This window comes from Spea bombifrons, chromosome 3, assembly GCF_027358695.1.
Source record: "Spea bombifrons isolate aSpeBom1 chromosome 3, aSpeBom1.2.pri, whole genome shotgun sequence".
In the NCBI taxonomy this organism is placed as follows: Eukaryota; Metazoa; Chordata; class Amphibia; order Anura; family Pelobatidae; genus Spea; species Spea bombifrons.
Genome location: NC_071089.1, coordinates 21725297 through 21745885, shown reverse-complemented (window position 1 = coordinate 21745885; position 20589 = coordinate 21725297). Strand labels below are relative to the sequence as shown.

The 20589-nt window shown below is 39.0% G+C and overlaps 1 protein-coding gene across 1 annotated transcript in view; it reads right to left on the bottom strand.

The window, feature by feature from the left end:
- Positions 1-20589, bottom strand: part of USP34 (ubiquitin specific peptidase 34) — a 64476-nt gene that overhangs the window by 29801 nt on the left and 14086 nt on the right. Inside the window, exons 4-31 of the mRNA XM_053458556.1 lie at positions 19548-19598; positions 18682-18831; positions 16621-16688; positions 14883-15075; positions 13570-13631; positions 13151-13232; positions 12947-13039; positions 12290-12415; positions 11791-11920; positions 11075-11196; positions 9618-10246; positions 9121-9335; positions 7766-7881; positions 7554-7681; positions 6662-6751; positions 6133-6228; positions 5456-5538; positions 5060-5214; positions 4860-4973; positions 4501-4600; positions 3847-4006; positions 3314-3440; positions 3050-3197; positions 1910-2010; positions 1452-1661; positions 879-1004; positions 554-676; positions 133-216 (exon numbers count right to left, since the gene is read on the bottom strand). Coding sequence (XP_053314531.1) covers positions 133-216; positions 554-676; positions 879-1004; positions 1452-1661; positions 1910-2010; positions 3050-3197; positions 3314-3440; positions 3847-4006; positions 4501-4600; positions 4860-4973; positions 5060-5214; positions 5456-5538; positions 6133-6228; positions 6662-6751; positions 7554-7681; positions 7766-7881; positions 9121-9335; positions 9618-10246; positions 11075-11196; positions 11791-11920; positions 12290-12415; positions 12947-13039; positions 13151-13232; positions 13570-13631; positions 14883-15075; positions 16621-16688; positions 18682-18831; positions 19548-19598 — 3882 coding nt within the window. The remainder of the gene's footprint in view (positions 1-132; positions 217-553; positions 677-878; positions 1005-1451; positions 1662-1909; positions 2011-3049; positions 3198-3313; positions 3441-3846; positions 4007-4500; positions 4601-4859; positions 4974-5059; positions 5215-5455; positions 5539-6132; positions 6229-6661; positions 6752-7553; positions 7682-7765; positions 7882-9120; positions 9336-9617; positions 10247-11074; positions 11197-11790; positions 11921-12289; positions 12416-12946; positions 13040-13150; positions 13233-13569; positions 13632-14882; positions 15076-16620; positions 16689-18681; positions 18832-19547; positions 19599-20589) is intronic.

Sequence of the window (20589 nt, the reverse complement as noted above, 5' to 3'; positions counted from 1 at the left end):
AATGGGGGTAAGTTGTCTTTACATGTATTCTGGTGTTGAAAAAGCCGGTTGGCCACATGAAGCAGAATGCCATTAGTCAGATATTTTGAATGTTATAGAGTAGTACGGGGTAACTACAAAACAGAACCAAACCTTGCAGCTCCACGTGTTTTTGCTGTTTTCTATCTGATCTTCACTTGAATCATCTGAGTCCGGATATAAATCGCTGTAGCTACCCTGAAGACACAGTAGAAGACGTGTTAACCATGCTGACACCGGGCAAGGCCATATTTATTTTGTGAAGGGATGACAGTGAGGTTCTACTCAAAGAATAACTTGGATGTATTTAAAGTCACTTCACTGATTGAATCCACTGTCAACTCGCTCTAAACAAACATTTAGGCTACAAAACAAATCAATGAGATGATAAAGACCAAATACTGATACTAACTTGATTAAAACTCTAAACACAAATATGACGGGTTACTGATACCTTTTTATAAAAAAACTATATAAATTGGGCATAGTTTATTCATCTGCCTTCAAAAGGTGAATTTGATATTTTTGCTATTACCGTAGACTCTCTCCTTATTCTCCTATTTGGTTTTCCCAAAGCTTCAATAATTTCCAGGGCATAAAGGAGTTTATGAGCACTTTTAATTCGGAGAAGGTCTTTCCAGCAAGGTCCATCAGCCCCCTAGATGAAGAGAATAAACATATATGACTGTGAATCTTCTTCACTAGTAAGCTTAACAGGGAAGAACAGTGAAATAAAGTCCTAAAAACATTTAAAGCTCTTAATATAAAATACAGGCACGCAGGAGGTCTTATAGTCGCATAGTAATATGCAAAAGAAAAGTTGATCACCGGACCCAAGGGAAAGCTGCGAGGGGGCTTACCTGCTCATCCGAAAGATTCTGAAATGCCTGCAACATATTTGGACAGGTTGGAAGCAACATCAGCAACTCCCACACACGCCTGGACAAATTCTCCGCATGTAGGTGAAGTTCTTCACATCTAATACTCTATAATCAAACAGAAATAAATATAAAGTATTACAAACAAAATATAACATTTTAAAGTTTTATTGAGAACATCCCCACCATGAGCCATAAATTGTCCCGATACTTGGACAATGTGGTTCCTCATCGGATTTTTCTTTTCACTTTAACACAGGCTAGACCCATTTACATATTGCTTGTATGAAACTGAGAAGTAGTTTGAATTAACACCTACATGAAGTTCGTGCAGCTAACCAAAGTGGCTTCAGTATCAAATCCAGATAAGTCATCTGTCAACATGATTGAAGATGCTGGGTATTGTGATTCCTGACTTCATAATCTAAATTTTTTCTAATCGGTAAAAACCTTAGAATGAGTATTTAAGATCTCGGCCCTTTATTAAGTTAGCAGTTCACTAAACTTCTAAACAAATAAAAAATATATCTTTTAAATACAAAAAAATAAATATACCTCTACGTCCTCCATGGCCATTTCACCTGAAGGTGGTTTGAAAGAGGCCAACATTTCAAGCAAATCAAACAATGTAGTGAGATGAGGTTCTTGTAGAAGCAAAAGCATTGGGATGTTTTCCTTTTGGGGAGGAGGAAGGCAGGACGCAGGCAGCTGAACACCTTCACCTTTTCTTTCCCGACGTGGTGCACCCAAGGACACAAACACCATCTGGTTGATAACAAGGAACGCAGATTTTAAGGGGTTATCACACTTTAGGGGAAAAAGGATGTCATAAAAAACAGTTCATAAATCTATTATCATAAACACAGAACAGCGAGCAACTATATTCACAGGACAAAATACTCCTAAGCACCAATGGTCCGGGCACTATACACTTATCTTTTATTTATATCGTGCCAACAATTTATGCCAAATTTACTACCAAAATGCATGCTGTCATCCGGTTTTGGAAATACCTGCATATCCTTAAAGCCAAGCTCATGCAGAGTTTTTTCATCATAGTCTGTCGTCAGCTCATGGCCAGATGAAATCATTCGAACTGGTCCCATTAGGCCACCTTAAAAAGTAAAAAATGCTTTGTGGTAAAGTGTATGGGGAAGTGGTGGATGGGGTATATATCTCAACTGGTTTTCTCAGCCAGGCACGGTAGCAGACATCCATGAGGATACATGCTGCTTTAGCAGAGCGTAGTCTGCTAGGGCTCTTTTGTTTAAAGGTACATGGGCTGGATTACTTGGACTGGAGTACAGGTTGGAAGTGGGAGAGCTCCAGTCCACACCCCAAGTCCACTATGGGTTTTCCTTACTCCCAGGAGTCCTCAGGTGAGGCTTCCTATGCTTATTACTGGGGAGGAAGCCTTAAAAGAGAGGGCTGTTAAGTTTGCAGGATATAGGAGAGACTGAGTCAAGGAGCAGCTACAGCCAGCACTGCAGCCCACCAGGTATGAAGCTTTCCCTATGGACAACTTGTTGATTTGCTTGGTGCCAGACCTTAGGCCTGTAGTGGGATAGTGAGGTATCCTGATGTTTAGTTAGAGCCGGACAGGCTTAGAGTTTGTTTTGTTTGCAAGGTGCTCTGTGCCTAAATCATTTAAATAAACACCCTCTTGAACTTTTGGAACCTGCTGCCTGTGTTAATATGGTCATTGCCGCCCCATGTGTGAGCTGTTCCCTACAGCTTCTTAAAGGGAGCTATCAGGATGCCTTTACACTTTCAAAACAGAATTAGTATCCCCTGTTACTGGCAAGTGGAAATAGTTATCACGGGTCTTATAAACCCTCATGGAATTCCCTAATCCCGTATGACTGAAAGGTCTCTCGAGACGATTTTCAAAAGAAACAAGCTATATCATGGAATCTCCGTCCGGTTGTTTTAAACACATATTATAAAGGGGTTTAGGAGGCTTCATGAGAGAATGCTATTAAGACCTAAAATATATGAAATACAAACGGTTGATGAGAAATGAGGCTGCAATCAAAACGTTGGACAAGGCTTTCTAAAACTAAACAAAATCATACCAACCAATGAATTCTATGTACTGTAGGTATGGCTGACTTGATGTACTGGTGATATTTCACATACACTACTGCACTCACCAGGAAAATCTCCTTTACGACTACTTTGTCCAAACTCCTGGAGCTGTGCCTGTTGGTTCATCTGGTCTTTCTGCAAATTCTCATACCAGTGGGTGACTTCTGCTCGCAGGTCAGCTACTTGGTCACTGGGGTACATCTCTATGGTCATCTAAATCACAAAAACATCACCCCAATATCCCCAGTAAGTAAAAACAAGAAGATTTAGTTTGATGCAGACCGACAAGTGTTTTCCAAAGACATGACATCTGCTTATAGCCCACTGACCTTATCAGGAAGCCCCGCCGGCTGGCAGACTATTCTTAATGGCAAGGACTGCTTATCATTTAGTGCCTTCAAATGACTGCTGATACCGGTGCCCTCAATTTGCCACTGTCTTAGATGATATGCAAACCTATAAAACAGATTAGCTGTAAACGCGTCCATGGTTATATGAACAATAAACAGTACTACAGTCTTAAGGAGACAGATCAAAATACTGAAGCAAGAACATGGATATCGCATATATGTATATTACACACATACATAAACAAAACATCCATTTAATAAACTTTCAAGGTTAATGTTAAATAGTTTGAGCAGAGCTAATAAAATATAGTAACATAACTTATCCCAAAGATTTCTAGCTCAAAAACCATCACAGATGTTTGACTTCTTGTGATTATTAGTGTCCACACATGATTCACCCAGGGAGATAAATTCTCATAGGATTTGTGAAGTTAAGAAGTTGTAATAGTTAAAGAAGAGCGCTTATATTAAAGAATCCAAACTCTGATAAATTAAAAGGAAATACAGTTTACCTTCTCCGGAAAGCTTCAAGGTGTGTTTTCAGCATCAGGAGTCCCCGTTCAATGATAGTGAGACTTGACTGGGAATCCTGTTCCAGATTACTAGAGGCGATCATAAGGCTCTCCATACATTTACTAATAAACTCGTGCTCCTTCTCCAACCCTGTTTTACCTAACATATTAATTACATAAAATTAGGTTTTATATACACTTTATATATATATATATATATATATATATATATATATATATATATATATATATATATATATATATATATACACACACACAAACATACACACACATATATATACATATAAAACGAAACAAAGCAAAGAGAAAAATAGGGAGAAAGGAGGCTTTAGGCAGCAGAATACCAGGTGTGATAAGCACAGGACTGCACAGTAATTGAAATGCTAACAAAAAAGTATTCTCTCTCTAAATTATTAAAAGATCAAAATGGATGTTTACCATTCATCTAAGAATTTTTATTATTATTATTATTATGGAAATATTTTATGATGACATTCCCTGGTAATAACACAAACAAAACTATGGTAAAGATCCACAAAACAAAGAAACTTCACCAAAACATTTTCATAGTAAGTTTTAAAGTTTGCAGTTGAACTGGTTTTTTTTGTGATCAGTGTGGTGGTAAACGCTTACCATTAATGTAATACGAGTTAATATACTGGATTGCTGCTCGGCTGACATCTCCAGAATGTGCCCGTAAAGCAATGCCCCAGAACTGGTCCATGCCGCATAACTATGGGGAGAAAAAAAAAAAATCAACTCACAACTCCAAAGTGTGCCTGTTTAAGAGGGTCCCCTCTTTGGGCCTGGATCTCTCTTTCTGCCCTGACTTCATTTGAACATTTGGGGGGATACGCGGTTCAAGATAACATCATCAGATACCAACTGATTAAAATGGCATCAACTGAATCTGATACCACAGACGTATCAGATTGGAACATGCACTCGGAAGAAACAAATGCCTACTTGACATGTTATTGTAGAACCGTTACCTCAGAATTTGAGCCGCCATCATAAGCACTAGTTGCCAAGCGGGCCAGGTTGCACAAATGTTGAAAAAGGTTCAAACCGGTCATGCTTATAGTTTCAGGTTTTAATCGTGGCATCTACAAAATAAAATTGGATTTTAAAATACGTCAAGCAACATGTTTACGGTTTCTGAATTTGTAGCATATAAGAACAAATAGATTACCTTTTCCAGGAAAAGATGCTTGTAGGTTTCCATTCCCATCGCGTGCTGATCTTTGCTACGGACTTGATTCAAGAACCAGTGCAACGCATCATCAAAACACTCCAAATCTTCCACCAGACAGTGCCACAGAATGTCCACCTGCTCTAAACTCATCCCTGCACAAAGATGACGTTTTCTACTTAGTAAAGCAAATCACACAACAATGATTACCAACACTGGATTTCAGCTTCCTGAATGTGTCCTACATGGTTTACTGCCCCCCCTAAATCAACAAGTAGAATATAGCTTGGGCACCCAAATGGGTGTAATATAAGGTACAAACCCGCATATAATCACTGCCGGATTCCCCATGGAAATCATTAAAACAAACAAAAACAGAAGATTCTAAACACATACTGAAATGATCCGGCGAACCCAAGGTGGAGAAGACACACGTTAAAAATTGAAGACGAACTTGAACCTCTGCGCTATGGCTGTACCTGAAAAAAAAAAAACAAGAAAAAAAAAAAGCGTGGAATTAAAAAATAGATAACATGAATATACTTTTCCACCTTTCCAAATGGCTGACTTTTCAAGAGAACACCTGAGAGTTACAACAACACTCTTCTGGTGCATAAAAACATGGTTGGATGTTTTTACTGTGGAATAACCTGAGTGGCTCACACAGAGCCCTGACCTCATCCCCATAGAACACCTTTGGGATGAACTGGAATGGAGATCGTGGGCCAGGCCTTCCCCTCCAACATCAGTGTCTGACCTCACAAACGCTTTACTGGATGAACGGACAAAAACTTCCACAGAAACACTCCAAAATCTTGTGTAAAGCCTTCCCAGCAGAGTGGAAGCTGTTATTGATTAAGGGGGACCAACTACATATTAATGTCTATGTATTTAGAATGCAATGTCCGAGAAGTTGGTGTAATGGCCAGATGTCCCAATACTTTTATCCATATAGTGTATATTAACCATATAGTTACGAGTGTGGGTAGCCATGGATGAATATACAAAAAAGAACTAATGACAACAAGTGCTGGAAGAGTCAAGAGATACCAAAATAAAATAAATATACTTACAGGGCATGCTTGTGCCGTCCATCTCGGATAGTCTGAATGTAGTGTACCAAGTTGTCAAAGAATAACTTCATCATATTCAGCTCTTTCTCTGCCCACCTGAAAAGAAGCAGCCAACAAATTACTTCTCCAAGACCTTAGCAGAAGAGATGCACAAACTAGCGACATGAGACTAAAAACAAGAATCACTCTACGTTTTCATTGGAGTACATTTACCAAACATATAAATCTTGGAATTCAAACCGTAGCTATTTTACAAAATGAGATACCAAAATGTTGCACAGCACCCCCCCTTTAATAAAGATATATAAATTAGAAAAGCCATACAAGGCCAACAATAATCGTTAGAGATGAAAAAGTAATATCATATTTTTCAGACTGTTTTTTACAAAATAAATAAAATCATGCACAAAAGTATTTTAGTGAGGGTGTTAGTCTTTTTCAGCACATGGAGAAACAGCTCAGGTAATTTTATGTATATTTACAATTCTTTATTAAGTGCTATTGAAAAAACAGTTTAAAATCAACCTACATTGTTATCCAGTGAGTATCATAACTGCTTCCAAATTGTTGAAAGGTTCCAAATAACTTTGGAAGAAGTCGCAGGGACACAACAACCGACCTGTGGGAGATTACAACAAAATGAAACTTGTTTTAAATTATACTAACGTTTCAGTAAACAAACAAAAAAAAAACTAGAATGAGGTCCCCATTAATTTCAGCAAATGCATGTTTGCAAAGAAAGTAGACTAGAAATTAAGAAATCCTAAAAAGTCAATAATTACATATGAAAGTCAAGTGGTGTCTCACGTAGTTTAAATTATATGGTTAATACGTGTGAGAGAACATGTGAAGAACTGATAGTCCTAATGACACGAGATCCGGACCGAATTAGATGTTAAATCTATAGTGTGTGTGTAATGTGATGCGTGGCAGAGTCCAGGACGGGTATGTGTACAAGGCCGGTATACTTCAGGACACAGAATTCAAAGGATAGCGAGGGCTGTGGTGAGGCAAAGAGGTGCAGGTCAGCCATTAAGAGAAGAAAATGGTGATCATTATTTTAATGACCAGGCTAGTTAATAATAGAAACATATAATTGAACAAATGTACAAATGTATGTGCATAAATCTAAAAAGCTAAAGACACAGAAACACAAGCTTCACAGCTTTACTGGTTTGGGCAGAACACAACAAAACAATGGGAGAAAATCTTTCAAGTGAGGCTGTTGCTGCGGTTTGACGAAAATCACCATAGAAATTACTTTTTTTTTTATATACCTTTTATTGGACCAGAACAGAACTTTCAGGACTTCAGATGGAAGGGTAGACTAAGGAGTGATGACTCTTACACATGCACAACATGAATATAAAGACTAGGTCTGCATTATGAAGGGTAAACCCTTCATAAGGAGATTTTTTTACCTGTTATTGGCAAGATTTTCCAAGCAGCCCTCAATGAAGCGCATTCTGATCTGTCTGTCAGTGAACCAACACACCAAGGAGCACAGGAGTTTCTCGGCTTCGTTTATCAAGCCTTCAGACAGGTGAATCTGGAGCAGAAGGACAGACAGTTTAGCGCTATGGCTTTCATGCTCTTAAACGAGACTTGGAAACACTTTGAAAGATGAACTCACCGCATCCTCATCCTGCACCAGGTCCCAAAGCAGAGTGTTTCCTTTCTTGCAAACATTATCCAGATTTATATCAACCACAGCATTGCTGTTGTACTGGTGTTTGTGGACTGAGGGACCTGCACAACCCAAAGAAACATTCTAAATTAATGATTTCACTTTGATTACACATTTCTTCACTGTTTTTAATTTGTGCATTTTTTTATGGGCAGAATCAAACGCCTCTAAAGTAAAATCTGAAAATAGCAAAAAAAAGTGCCAAAATAGATTAAAGTGGTCGTGTTTCTATATATTAACCCCTGGTCTGCAGTTAAATCTTTAAAGTACACCTTCCTCCAGTGCTGCACCACTTTGTACAATACCCCCAATTAACCTCTTCATGACAAGGGGTATTTTACACCATAAAGACTCAAGCTTTTATCTTTAGCCATTATTCTTACACTTACCCACACTAACACCTACATTTAAACACACGCTAACACCATACACTAATGCACACAATATTTACTGCCGCACACTCTAATGCTAATACTATACTGTAACATCCAAAACACCATACATGCTAATGCTACACTCTTATACATTTGCACACACTATCCAACAGCATACACACAAACTGGCTAACACTATACATACATAAAACTACACCCTCTTACACTATGCACACAAACACACTGACTCTGGCACTACACATTTACACACGCTCACAGACTGATTCCAGCACTATACATATACACACCGATACTACAGTACACACACACACTCACTTACTTCAGCACTACACATATAAACACTAACACTACAGTATACACACATGCACTACTGCCACCCCCCACACACACATACACACCTTGTGAGTAAGTTCATTTAAAATGTAGACCATAGTAGTACATAACAACATAAGAATCTAGGAAAGTTGTGGAAAAATGTCTATGTGGAACAGCACCTTTACAGATCTGCAGGAACAGTGAGCGGCTGTCAGCAGCTGTATCATTATTAACAAGCAGGCAGTGATAATCACACTGAGGAAACAGCTTGTAGGTTCTAAAGTTCTAGGAGACGAGGTTTACTGACACTTAACTTGCGTAAAAGCCCACTGTTTAGTAATTCAACTCGCTTAACGGCATTATGTAATATGAAAGACCAACCCCCATTGTCCTCCCCTATTGGGAGCTCTGAGCTGGCACGAGTTAAATCTATACAGAAATACTAATTATATATAGTCACATTAACATTCATAATAGTTAGGTCTCACTTTACTCTTCTTGCCGGGTAGTGTCCTTCATGAAATAGATGGAATAAAATAACGCCCACAAACTCGCAGACTGTATAAAGGAACGGCTGGTGGAGTGCCTTACCCTGACTCAGATGCTCGTGGTATATAGAAGCCAGGTTAGGAAGGTGCTGTTGGAGGTGAGAGGTTAGTTCAGCATGTGAATTGATCTGCACCAATTCTTCTTCACAGCCAGATTCTTCACCATCAAAATCAGCCATGTTTTTCTCTGATTTTGCACTGACTTGTGAGCTACTGCAACTAACATCATCCGCACTTAACATGTCATCAACCATGTGCCTAATAAAATAGGAAAAGGGTGGTCATCAGTAATTTGCAGTAGTCATGGAAGTCCTGTTTGACAAATTCTGACATGTCATGACTATACACCAGTGTCATGTAAGCAGCTATAAATCATTACTTTACAGTATAAATATGGTTCGTTTCTTACATACATACACGTTGGCTAAATTTAGCTTGGTTTTCCAATGCAGTTGCTTTTAAATTTTAAGAGTGGACTTAGAAGCTAAAATGTATAAATGCTTTGTTGACTATGGTTGAGAAGAAAACCAAAAAAGTTACCCTTCGTGATGGTGGTGGTTGTGATGATGGTGATGGTGATGATGATGGTGGTGGTGGTGATGATGGTGCTGAGGTCCAATAAACCGTCTGCAGTTGAAGAGTTCATTTCCAATGGCTTCTCCAAGAAAATCTCCGGTACGAGTGATGCAAGTATCATGAGAACCTTGCAGATGGCCACCACTTATCTCTCCTGTGATATCATGCTCAGGCTCTTCTGGATGCGAGCAGGAATCCAAGATCCGTATACGACTATCTCCTGGTTGTACAGACTCCGAATTAAAAACCAGGTCCTTGTTAGCACCGTTGCTAGTGCTTATGTCTGCTGGACCCTGGGATTCCCCCAAACAAATGCCAGACTGAGATTCCAACTTTCTCTTCTGCATTTCAGCAACTCTGTTTTTCGGGGTATTGTGGGATCTTTCATCTTCCTCTTCATCTTCTTTCAGGGCTTCCATATCGGCAATATCCTCCGAGTGTACCTCACTGCCTGGACTGCCAGCCGATTGGCTTGCATGGCTGGAATTCACTTCATTACTTGATCCATCACTATGGCCGCTGCTGCTCCCAGGACCACTGCTTGCATCCTCACCGCTGTTAGCCGTCTCATCTGAACTCCCTTGCATGGATTCCTAATAGAAATAAAAACAGATTGTTGATTATGTACTAAGAAAAACAAACTCTCCAACTCTCATAAGATCATGTCATTTAGGGAATCTGTTTGGCCTTAAGGTACCATATTGCCTCTCTAGCACATAGAAGGCTCCAGTAGTAGTATTTTTCAATATTTTCCCAATACGTAGTTATTACGGTGCCGACTGAATTATCTTGTCTACTGCAGCGACATAAAACGCCACTCTCTATTGCATTAGAGGTGGACAATGACCGGGGAATAGTGTTAAGACAATGGCCTTAAAATTGTAAGTTAAAACTATTTTGATCTGCTCATATTTTTTTACTTAACATCCTGAGAGATAAATTATATATATTGGATAGAAGGACATTTTATGAAAATGTATTTTACTCATTGTTAAGCCTCAATAAACAGATTTGCCAAGTTTTCCTATAAATAACAAAAAAACATTAAAGCACTGAAGGAGCTTCTAAAATAAAATATCGCAGAAATAATTAAATGATCCTGGTGCCCTGGGTTCATGCAGCACAACAGAGAACCATTTAGTAATTCTCTGTATAGAGGGTTTCGAAGGGAGGTAAAAATTCTTACACGGTCCTGCCGCAGGAGCTTCCTAAGCAAATAACCAGCCCTGCTACAATTATCGCTAACAAATCTCTGATTTGAAACATGAAAGAATTCCGATTACTGTTAGTGCGGGTCTGTCAGATTTTGCATTTTACATCTGTGTGCAAAAAATAAACCACTGCAATTGTGCTTACACATTAAGCGATATATATATATAGATATATAATAAAACGAGGAAAGGTATTATAACGTCCTTTACCTCTGTATCAGACAGGCGCTGCTGCACATGCTTTGATCTATTCATGATCTGTTCATCCATTTCTATGTCACTGCCGCCACTGTGGTGAGTGTCACTATTATCGCTGCTCTGAGTAGGAGAGCCTGAAATCAGGGGAATATTTGCAATTTTTTATTTTCCATTAGAACTCAGAAACACATATTTCAATTGATAAACCTACTTATTATTGCTTATTGGCAAAAAAGAGTGAATGGCTACCTGTACATGCTTACAGAAACCAACCGCCTGGCTGACAGATATTCATACAGGTTTAAGAATCACCGTATGAGTTGTTTGCAAGCAGCTGCATACACCGATTACACCAGAGAAAGGAAAAGGCTCCGGGGGATCCAAGTAGCGAACGTGAAAGTAAAGCGATCATGAGCTGCCCGCTTATTAGTTAAGTCAAAACTGGTTCTGTCTTTGCAAGGATATGCGTTAAAAATAAAAGGAGACAAAGGCTAAGTGCATCCCTTATAAAAGAAACATGATGGTCTGTTAGTCTTTAGCCAGCCTAACGGCTGAAGCAGCATTGCGAGAGAGATAAAACATACATATTTGAGAATACAGAGTTTTTTTACATTATTAATAATTGCGCTCTCATCTAAGACACAGAATATATGCATCTGTATAAAGGAAGTGTTGACTATACACGCGCTCATCCTTCTGATTGTCAACCAACCAGTTCATGTATTTACCTTTCTTATTTCCCATCGGTAAGTTGGTATTCAATAAAGATGCAAAGGAGCTCTGTTTGGAAAGCTGAGCTTTGGCTGCTAATGCATTATTCCAGAGAGCTTTAATCAGCATCGATGCCAAATACAATGTCTGGGCATAAAAAGAAGAGAGAGAAGAGCTTTAAAGGCTGAGCTTTTCCAGGAACCTGGTTTTAAGACTTCACTCACACATATTACAATATATTATATATATATATATATATATATATATATATACACACACACACACAAATATTATACATGTGCAAACATGTAAAACAGATTAGGAAAAAACAAGCTATCTAGTAGATTTACAGATGACCTATTAAACTACAACTGTTATTAATCAGGTCCCATTAAAAAGTTATATATTATAGAACCTATTCAACAAAGATAGAATTGTTTGTACTCTAGGAAGATGCCTTTAAGACGCGGGTTCCTGTACAATCACGGACAAACAACCCATATCGTAGTCCTGTACCTGTTCGGTGTGAGCGCTTGGGTGAAGGCAGGATACAAGGTTCAGCAGGTGTCTCAGAGGCACAGGATCCAAGTTTTTGATCAATGAAGGAAACAAATCGTGTATATAGCGGCTACAATGTTTTAACTGTAAAACAAAAGCGGGGGTTAGGACACAATCGATGCACACCAATTCAAAAATCTATAGCTTTAAAAGATATCAAATGGTTTAACGACAGCATTTTATCAAGCCCATTTAAAACAGTGAGATCATTTTAAAGAAAACAAATACAGCTTTTGTCAAAATTAGATTTCATACGAACTAATTACTACAGCTCCTGTTTTATTTTTCAAACAGCGATACTTGCTTTAACAATATTTAACTCAAACTCTTTTTCCGCAATAACTTTCAGAATAGGGGAGGAATAAATCCTACATTCAACATAAAGATACCGCTTGTTGACAGGTATTGTCCCTTTAAAAACGCATATATAGCAGACATTTATGCGACACCACAGAAAACCACAACCATATGAAAAAAATGTCCCGGTAAATGAAAAATGTATTTTTTGGTGTACTTTCTAAATGTAGCTTTTCAAAAAGTAGTAGTAGTTTGTTTGTAAAAACGTATAAAAAAAAGTTCAAGAAGGGTGTCCAACAGACAGAAGAAATCTGGTACCTGCGCAGCCGCCCAAATACAATCGATGTGTTGCGTGCTCAGCCGACCTTCTGCAGCCAGAAAGTTCAGGATTACTTGGCACTGTTTGATGATCTGAGAAACAAGAAGAATGAAATCACCTAAAGAAGCAGATCATTCACATCTAGTACATCAGGATCATATAGCATTCAATGTGTATCAGTTCTATACTTCATTGTAACTTACCTCAACGTGCAGGTTTGGTCCAAATATATGCTCTACAACATTATTGCCGATAAGCCAGTCCGCAAGCTCCTTAGCAATAGAGCTAGATAACAAACAAAAAAGAACTTGATTTCTTAAACTGCACTATATTTTTTGTAAGTGGATGTAATACAGCCATATTATCTGATTAAATTAATTATATATATATATATATATATATATATATATATATATATATATATATATATGTTTGTAGTAGTGTTAAAAATGTAAATACAAAAAATGTAAATAAAAAGTTTAAAAAATTTAATAAAGTGAAAAATATATATTATATATATAGAAAGAATACAGAATACTACAAAGAGAGATTTAACCTGCTGTAGTGGATATGAACAGTGCATCCGTTTAAACATTTAAAATATATATATATCGCCACTTACGTTTCCGTGTCGGAGACGAGAGATTCATTATTGCAGACATCATTAAAAGTATGCAGTTGGTTCTATAAAAAGGAAATAAAAGCAATTAAGAACAGTAGTAAAGGCCCTTCGGATTTTATATACAGCTGATATTGGGTAAATGTTTCGGTGGGTAGTAAACAATGCTAGACTATATGCCAGCGACTTAAATCCAACAGGACCAAGGACGATGTGTTTCACATAGAAACACAGCTAGAACATGGGGGGTCTCTGGGGAGACAGCCAAGTAAATAAATGACTATTCCCTTTGACAGTGTATTAAAAAAAACACACCAATACAGACAGTGATTAATAAAAAAGAAAATGTTCCCCTTTGCTTTTCATAATGCCATAAGGGACATAATATAACATACATCTATAGCCAAGCCTAGAGAAATATCCCTCAGATCTACCCCACAAGCATTCAATATACTCACCTGTTAACTTCAACTTTCTCAGCCACACTGATGCACAAACCCACCGAACCAAAACAAGTTTGAGATGCTCACTGAGAACAGACATCCGCTTCATAGCTTGTCTTCCCCATTTGGAAATATCTCAAGATTTAGCTTGTGTCATTACAGAGAAAAAATACCGCACCCCAAGTGTAAAAGTGTGCCCAAACGGAGGGCCCTCCTTGCGCTTAGAGGGATACCAACTGGACCCCACTGACGAGTCCCATGAAGGCCGAAACATACGTCTGGGGTTGTTGGTTCCCTTGTGCAGGACAAATTTGCCTCGCGTGGCATTCACGGACGGCTCTAGGAGGAGGATCAGACTGATACGGAGATGGATATTATTCCTCTGTAACTTGAGAGATGCTCCCAAGTGGTGATGCAACTTCGGACAGGCTATGGCAGGCTGACAGTTCTTGGAAAGTATCTCAAACTTACTTGGTATGGCATTTAGAAGTTATCGTGCGATGATGTGCTGATGGGGCTCTGCTGCCTCTCCGTAAGTACTTACATTCTTGATATTTTTGCAGATTAAGTGGATGTATATTACAGTACTCACAGAATACTTTCATATACATTTACTGGGCTGCCTAGGAGCATCCCTTCAATGTCAACGGCTGTGCTTACCAATAAAATCCAGTTAGAAAGCATCAGCAAAGATGCTTCTTTACAAACGATTGAAACAGAACTCTGAAGAGTGAGGGAGACGTCCTGCTCGTCCATTCCCAACATACAGTAAAGGCATGAAAGGGTTCCATGTGGTCATTCAGCTTAATATTTAGACAGCGACCAGAGGCATGCATCACGACAAACTTCCACACAAGCAGTATTAGCGCTTACCGTTATCTGACTTAGGCCAGCAAGCCTCATTGTTAGTGTGGGGGACATAAAATACTTGAAAGCCAAATCTAGACTCTCTTTGTCAAAGCACAAAGCAGTATCCAAAGGCTCTTTCACCGTGCTCCACATTAAGTCAGCCATATTCCGGGCTGCGCTCTGTCGCAGTTCCTGGTCTGACAATTTACACAAATACCTGCAGTTTAAAGAAAGTACAATCATTTTCCAAAAATAGCACAGGGAAAAAAAAACAAAAAAACCCACACACTACGGCGCCATCACATTTTTACAATTTCAGTTTCCTGCTGCATTGCATCTAATATTCATCTGAGAATTATGGAATAATTAGCAGCACGGAGAACAAAACAATTTACCGTAACGGCACTAGGGCTCTCCAAATGCATTTTCATGAGCTGTATTATACTGCTGCTCAAAGAGAAAAAACCATAAATTCAGAAGAATAAGAGACAGTAATAAAATATAATTTTATAGAGGGAATATATTTGTGCATTAGATTCAATTTATTGAAAATTACAATAATTTTGTTCTATTAATAAAAGGCTAAATGTCTTCTATTCGGACGCTGGCGACAGACCCTTTGGTTGATCTAGCATGTCTGCGGTTTAAGGGAACGACAAACTTAGCACAATAACTCGTAGTACATTTGGTCGTGAACAATGACATCACACCTACGTGTGCGCTTACTGCACACTAAGGATGGCTATGGCAATTCAAGGGCCCGCAGCTGCCAAAAAACATACACACTTTTATAGCGTCAACAATTAACACAGAGTGTCTTACAATACATATATACAAAAGGTGTTATAAAACTAGAATTGGCAGACTAAGACAAACTAATGACTTGGATAAAGAGGGCCCTGCTGGCAAGTTATAAATCTATAATTAAGTTTTTATTCTCATCTAAAGTATGGGGCAAGCGGTGTGCCAGATGGCTAGTCCAGGTCTGGATTACTGGCCTATAGTTTAAGATCGGTCTTGCACTTCTAGACAGTCTCATGGGCCCCTGCCCAGCGTGCACCTAACCAGACTACGACTGACATAAGTAAGAAGGTGGTGGCCGACCGCAGAATTTACTAGTTATTGCAGCTCTATATACTAAATAAAAGTACGTTACATTCTTTTCATACAGAATAAGCTACGTATGTGTATTAAAAACACACTTAAGGAATTCTTTGTATTTAATGGCCTGAAAACAAGTAGCTAAAATAATAATTAAGATGCCGGCGTTCAAGCCAAACTTTTAAAGTACATATTAAAAAAAAAATAAAAAAAATAAAAAAATCGTCAAACAATAGCACACGCTTTAGGTAGCTTCAGTAAAAACATTTTATGCTAAAAGCTGCAATGGGCGACAATTCACCTTTTAAGTTTTGATTAAATGTAATGGAAGACCTGGTTTAACAGGAACATTCCCATGGGTTGTCATGCCCTCACCAGCAGCACTGTAACTGTATACCCCCCACCCACCCGACAGCTTCTCGGAGACTTAACACTGAAATCAGCAAGTAGTGAGGTTCTAAGGACCAGGGGGTTGCAGCTGAGTTCACATTGGAAATTTCCAAATCAGGTTTGGTGGCCAAAAATCACAGCAGCGACCAGATACTAGACGCCAGTTACAGTATACTGAGCTAACAATGTAGCTTTAAAACAAAGTCATGACAATATTAAAACAACTTAACCAATATCATACTAAAAAAAAAAAAAAAAAAAAAAAACTTACCTTATGACATATGTCCTAAACGGTATAATATGCTGCATGACAGCGGGGATATGCAGCCATATTCTAATCTAAACAAAAATATACAACGCCACATTAGGGTTTACAAGTTAATGTATGTGTTATGTAACATGCACGTATGATGATGATGCCTACAAACTTAACTATAGACTGGAAGTTACTGAATAACGGAATAAACTCATCGGTGGCTTTAGGAATTCTGCTGGCAAGCTTTCAATAGAAGAAAAGCAGGAATATGTTGTCTAAATAAAGATATTACCGTGTTTCCCCGATAGTAAGACACCCCCGATAGTAAGACGTATCGGGGGTTTCAGAGGGGTCGGCTAATATAAGCCGTACCCCGAAAGTAAGACATATGTCTTACTTTCGGGGAAACACGGGGGATTTGCTGGAGCAGCAATAATGTTTTCCGTGGTCCATCAGGACCAGGGCCGGCCTTTGGGGTGTGCGACCTGTGCGACCGCACAGGGCGCCACACTCCAGGGGGCGCCGCCGCGGGGTCCGCCGCAGCGCGGTCCGACGCCACTGCCGTCGCGGGGTCCGCCGCAGCGCGGTCCGACGCCCCTGCCGCCCCTCCAGAGACGGACAGTAATGTCCGCCGCTGGAGGAGCAGGCTCGCAAGGGAGCAGTATCGGAGGTCTTTAACAGACCTCCGATACCGCTCCCTTGTGATCCCCAAGGCAACAGCTGCTGTGCGCCGGGGTTTGCTGCCAGATCCCGGCGCACAGCACTGAAGCCGCGCCCACCGGTCTCCGTGCCCTCTGACCCGGAAGAAGAGAAGACAGAAGAACTAAGAAGAAGAGCGAAGAGGCGGCAAAGAAACTGAAAGAGGAAAGGTAGGAAAGCATAGAGTGACAGTGAGAGTGGATTGGTGTATATGTGTGGATTAGTATATATGTGTGGTTTGGTATATATGTGTGGTTTGGTATATATGTGTGGTTTGGTATATGTGTGGATTAGTATATATGTGTGGATTGGTATATGTGTGTGGTTTGGTGTATATGTGTGGTTTGGTGTATATGTGTGTGGTTTGGTGTATATGTGTGGTTTGGTGTATATGTGTGGTTTGGTGTATATGTGTGTGGTTTGGTGTATATGTGTGTGGATTGGTGTATATGTGTGGTTTGGTATATGTGTGGATTAGTATATATGTGTGGATAGGTATATGTGTGTGGTTTGGTGTATATGTGTGGTTTGGTGTATATGTGTGGTTTGGTGTATATGTGTGGTTTGGTGTATATGTGTGTGGTTTGGTGTATATGTGTGTGGTTTGGTGTATATGTGTGTGGTTTGGTGTATATGTGTGGTTTGGTATATGTGTGGATTAGTATATATGTGTGGATTGGTGTATATGTGTGGATTGGTGTATATGTGTGGTTTGGTGTATATGTGTGGTTTGGTGTATATGTGTGTGGTTTGGTGTATATGTGTGTGGATTGGTGTATATGTGTGGTTTGGTATATGTGTGGATTAGTATATATGTGTGGATAGGTATATGTGTGTGGTTTGGTGTATATGTGTGGTTTGGTGTATATGTGTGGTTTGGTGTATATGTGTGGTTTGGTGTATATGTGTGTGGTTTGGTGTATATGTGTGTGGTTTGGTGTATATGTGTGGTTTGGTATATGTGTGGATTAGTATATATGTGTGGATTGGTGTATATGTGTGGATTGGTGTATATGTGTGGTTTGGTGTATATGTGTGGTTTGGTGTATATGTGTGTGGTTTGGTGTATATGTGTGGATTGGTATGCGTGTGGATTGGTATATATGGACAATTTTTTCCCAATATAAGACATACCCCGAAAGTAAGACATAGTGGGGCTTTTAGGGATAAAAAGAAAGTAAGACACTGTCTTACTTTCGGGGAAACACGGTAGTTTACTAAAGATCTGTAATCATTCCTGCTAAGGTCAATTCTTAAAAAGCACCCCCCCCCAGTCAGTGACGCTCATCTGTGGACATCCTAAAAACACATGCTGTTGGCATACTCTTTATTACATTATAAGCAGCATTGCACATACAAAGAATAAGAGTATCTTACGTTTGATACGACAGTGATGAACGCATGAGCTATTTGAAAGGGAAGCGTCTCGGGAGATCCATATTCAAAGCAATCCTTCATAAGGGAAAGGCCATTCTTTCCACAGAAGAGACATACATAACGGAGAAGGTGCAAAGGTACTTCCACATCCTAAAACAAAATACATTATTTAAAACAAAATTACTCTATGACCTGTGAAGTTCCAACGGAAGAACTTATATCAGGGACTTGTATGGGTTCTGTGTTGATCCATTCCACCTAAGCCTAAAGTGATCGGAAAAGTTGGAGACATAATCTGCTGGACACTGGTGGCCATAGTGGTTATTTCACACGATTTAAAAAAATATAATTTTAGCTCCATCACCATTCACATGTAAGAAATGATATTCTTTCAGAATAATATGCTCTTAACACACACTACATTGTCCATCACGCCTAAAGCGATACAGATGCAACACTGTGGACAGGTTAGACCTTATCTTGTAATTAACGGAGGATTTCTTTTTTTCAGAAATCACAAATAAGTTCACATGAAAGAATCTGATGTGATTTTTGAAACCTGCACTGCTACCAAAGAAAATATCAAATGCAATACAACTAATACCACTGGATTTAATTACAAACAATATGTCAGGTCCAAATAGCTTGATGTAAACTGAGGGAAAGCCTAAAGAGCGGGTAAAACCTATATGTGTGTGTGCATGTGACCCATCTGCTCCAACGTATCTATTTCACCGTCATTATGCTGTATCAGCAAAATCGCCATTGGCAGAATAACTGGGAAACGATTACCCCAAAGACGACACCAGACTTGAGCAACGAAAAGACAACTTATTTAATGCAAGAGACTCGCGCTTTGAACTTACATTCATGTCACAGAAGGCCCCTAGTATATTGCTTTCTTGTGCAGAGATATCCTAAAGAAGAAGAAAAAAAATGAATACATAGCACAAGCAAACACTGACAAAAAACATACACCATCATTTTCTATAGCAGATGTGAAAGGGCTTTCCTAGTTAGAGGATTGCTTGCAGAACCTTTACCCATCAGCAATAACTGACGAGTGCTTACAGGTTAGCAATTCGGAAACACATAGTGTTATACGATGGCATTTAAATAGTGCCTGAGGATCAAGCTGGGATACACTAAATGTTGTAGCTGTTGCGGGCAACCAGAAGAATATTCCAGCTGGAATATACTAGTTTTCAGGTCATCAGCCACACAAATGCAGCAATAGTTAAGTTTTACAGTTTGAAAGGACAAAACCGACCAAAGCCAATTCATTCACAAAATCTTAAAATAAAAACCCCTGTCTAGAATCTCAAAGATTAGAAGCATCCAGCCGACACCTCTCTCTTACCTACGTCAGAGTTTAATAACCTTATCCGCCGCTACGACAGTAAGAGACGTTTCTAACCAAGGACCATCACAATAATAATATTTGGCTGGGATTTCTCTATCGGTTATTTTTCCGGGACAGATCCACATATCACATACTTCCGGCAACACACGTTACAAGGTGGGATGAATACATTTACATTAGAGAAATAATTAACTAAATCAGAGATATTTATAGAATATGTTCCATGATCTTTTGCGTTCTTTACACTGATCAAATATGTGGGAAATGTACGGTGTGACAAAGCCTAACTTATTCCAAACAGAGACAGTACATTTAGTAAAGAGGATATCTTTATTGAAGTATAATGGATTGCAAGCTTTCGAGACTATCGAGGTCTCTTCTTCAGACTAGTCTTAAAAGCTTTCAATCCATTATACTTCAGTTAATCAACAAAGGTATTATCTTTACGTTTGCGTTCTCTCTTTCTATGTCTACCCAACTCTCTCCGCACATTCCAAACATATGCAATGGGTAAGGAGGCGATGCATGAATGAAAAGGGTACAAA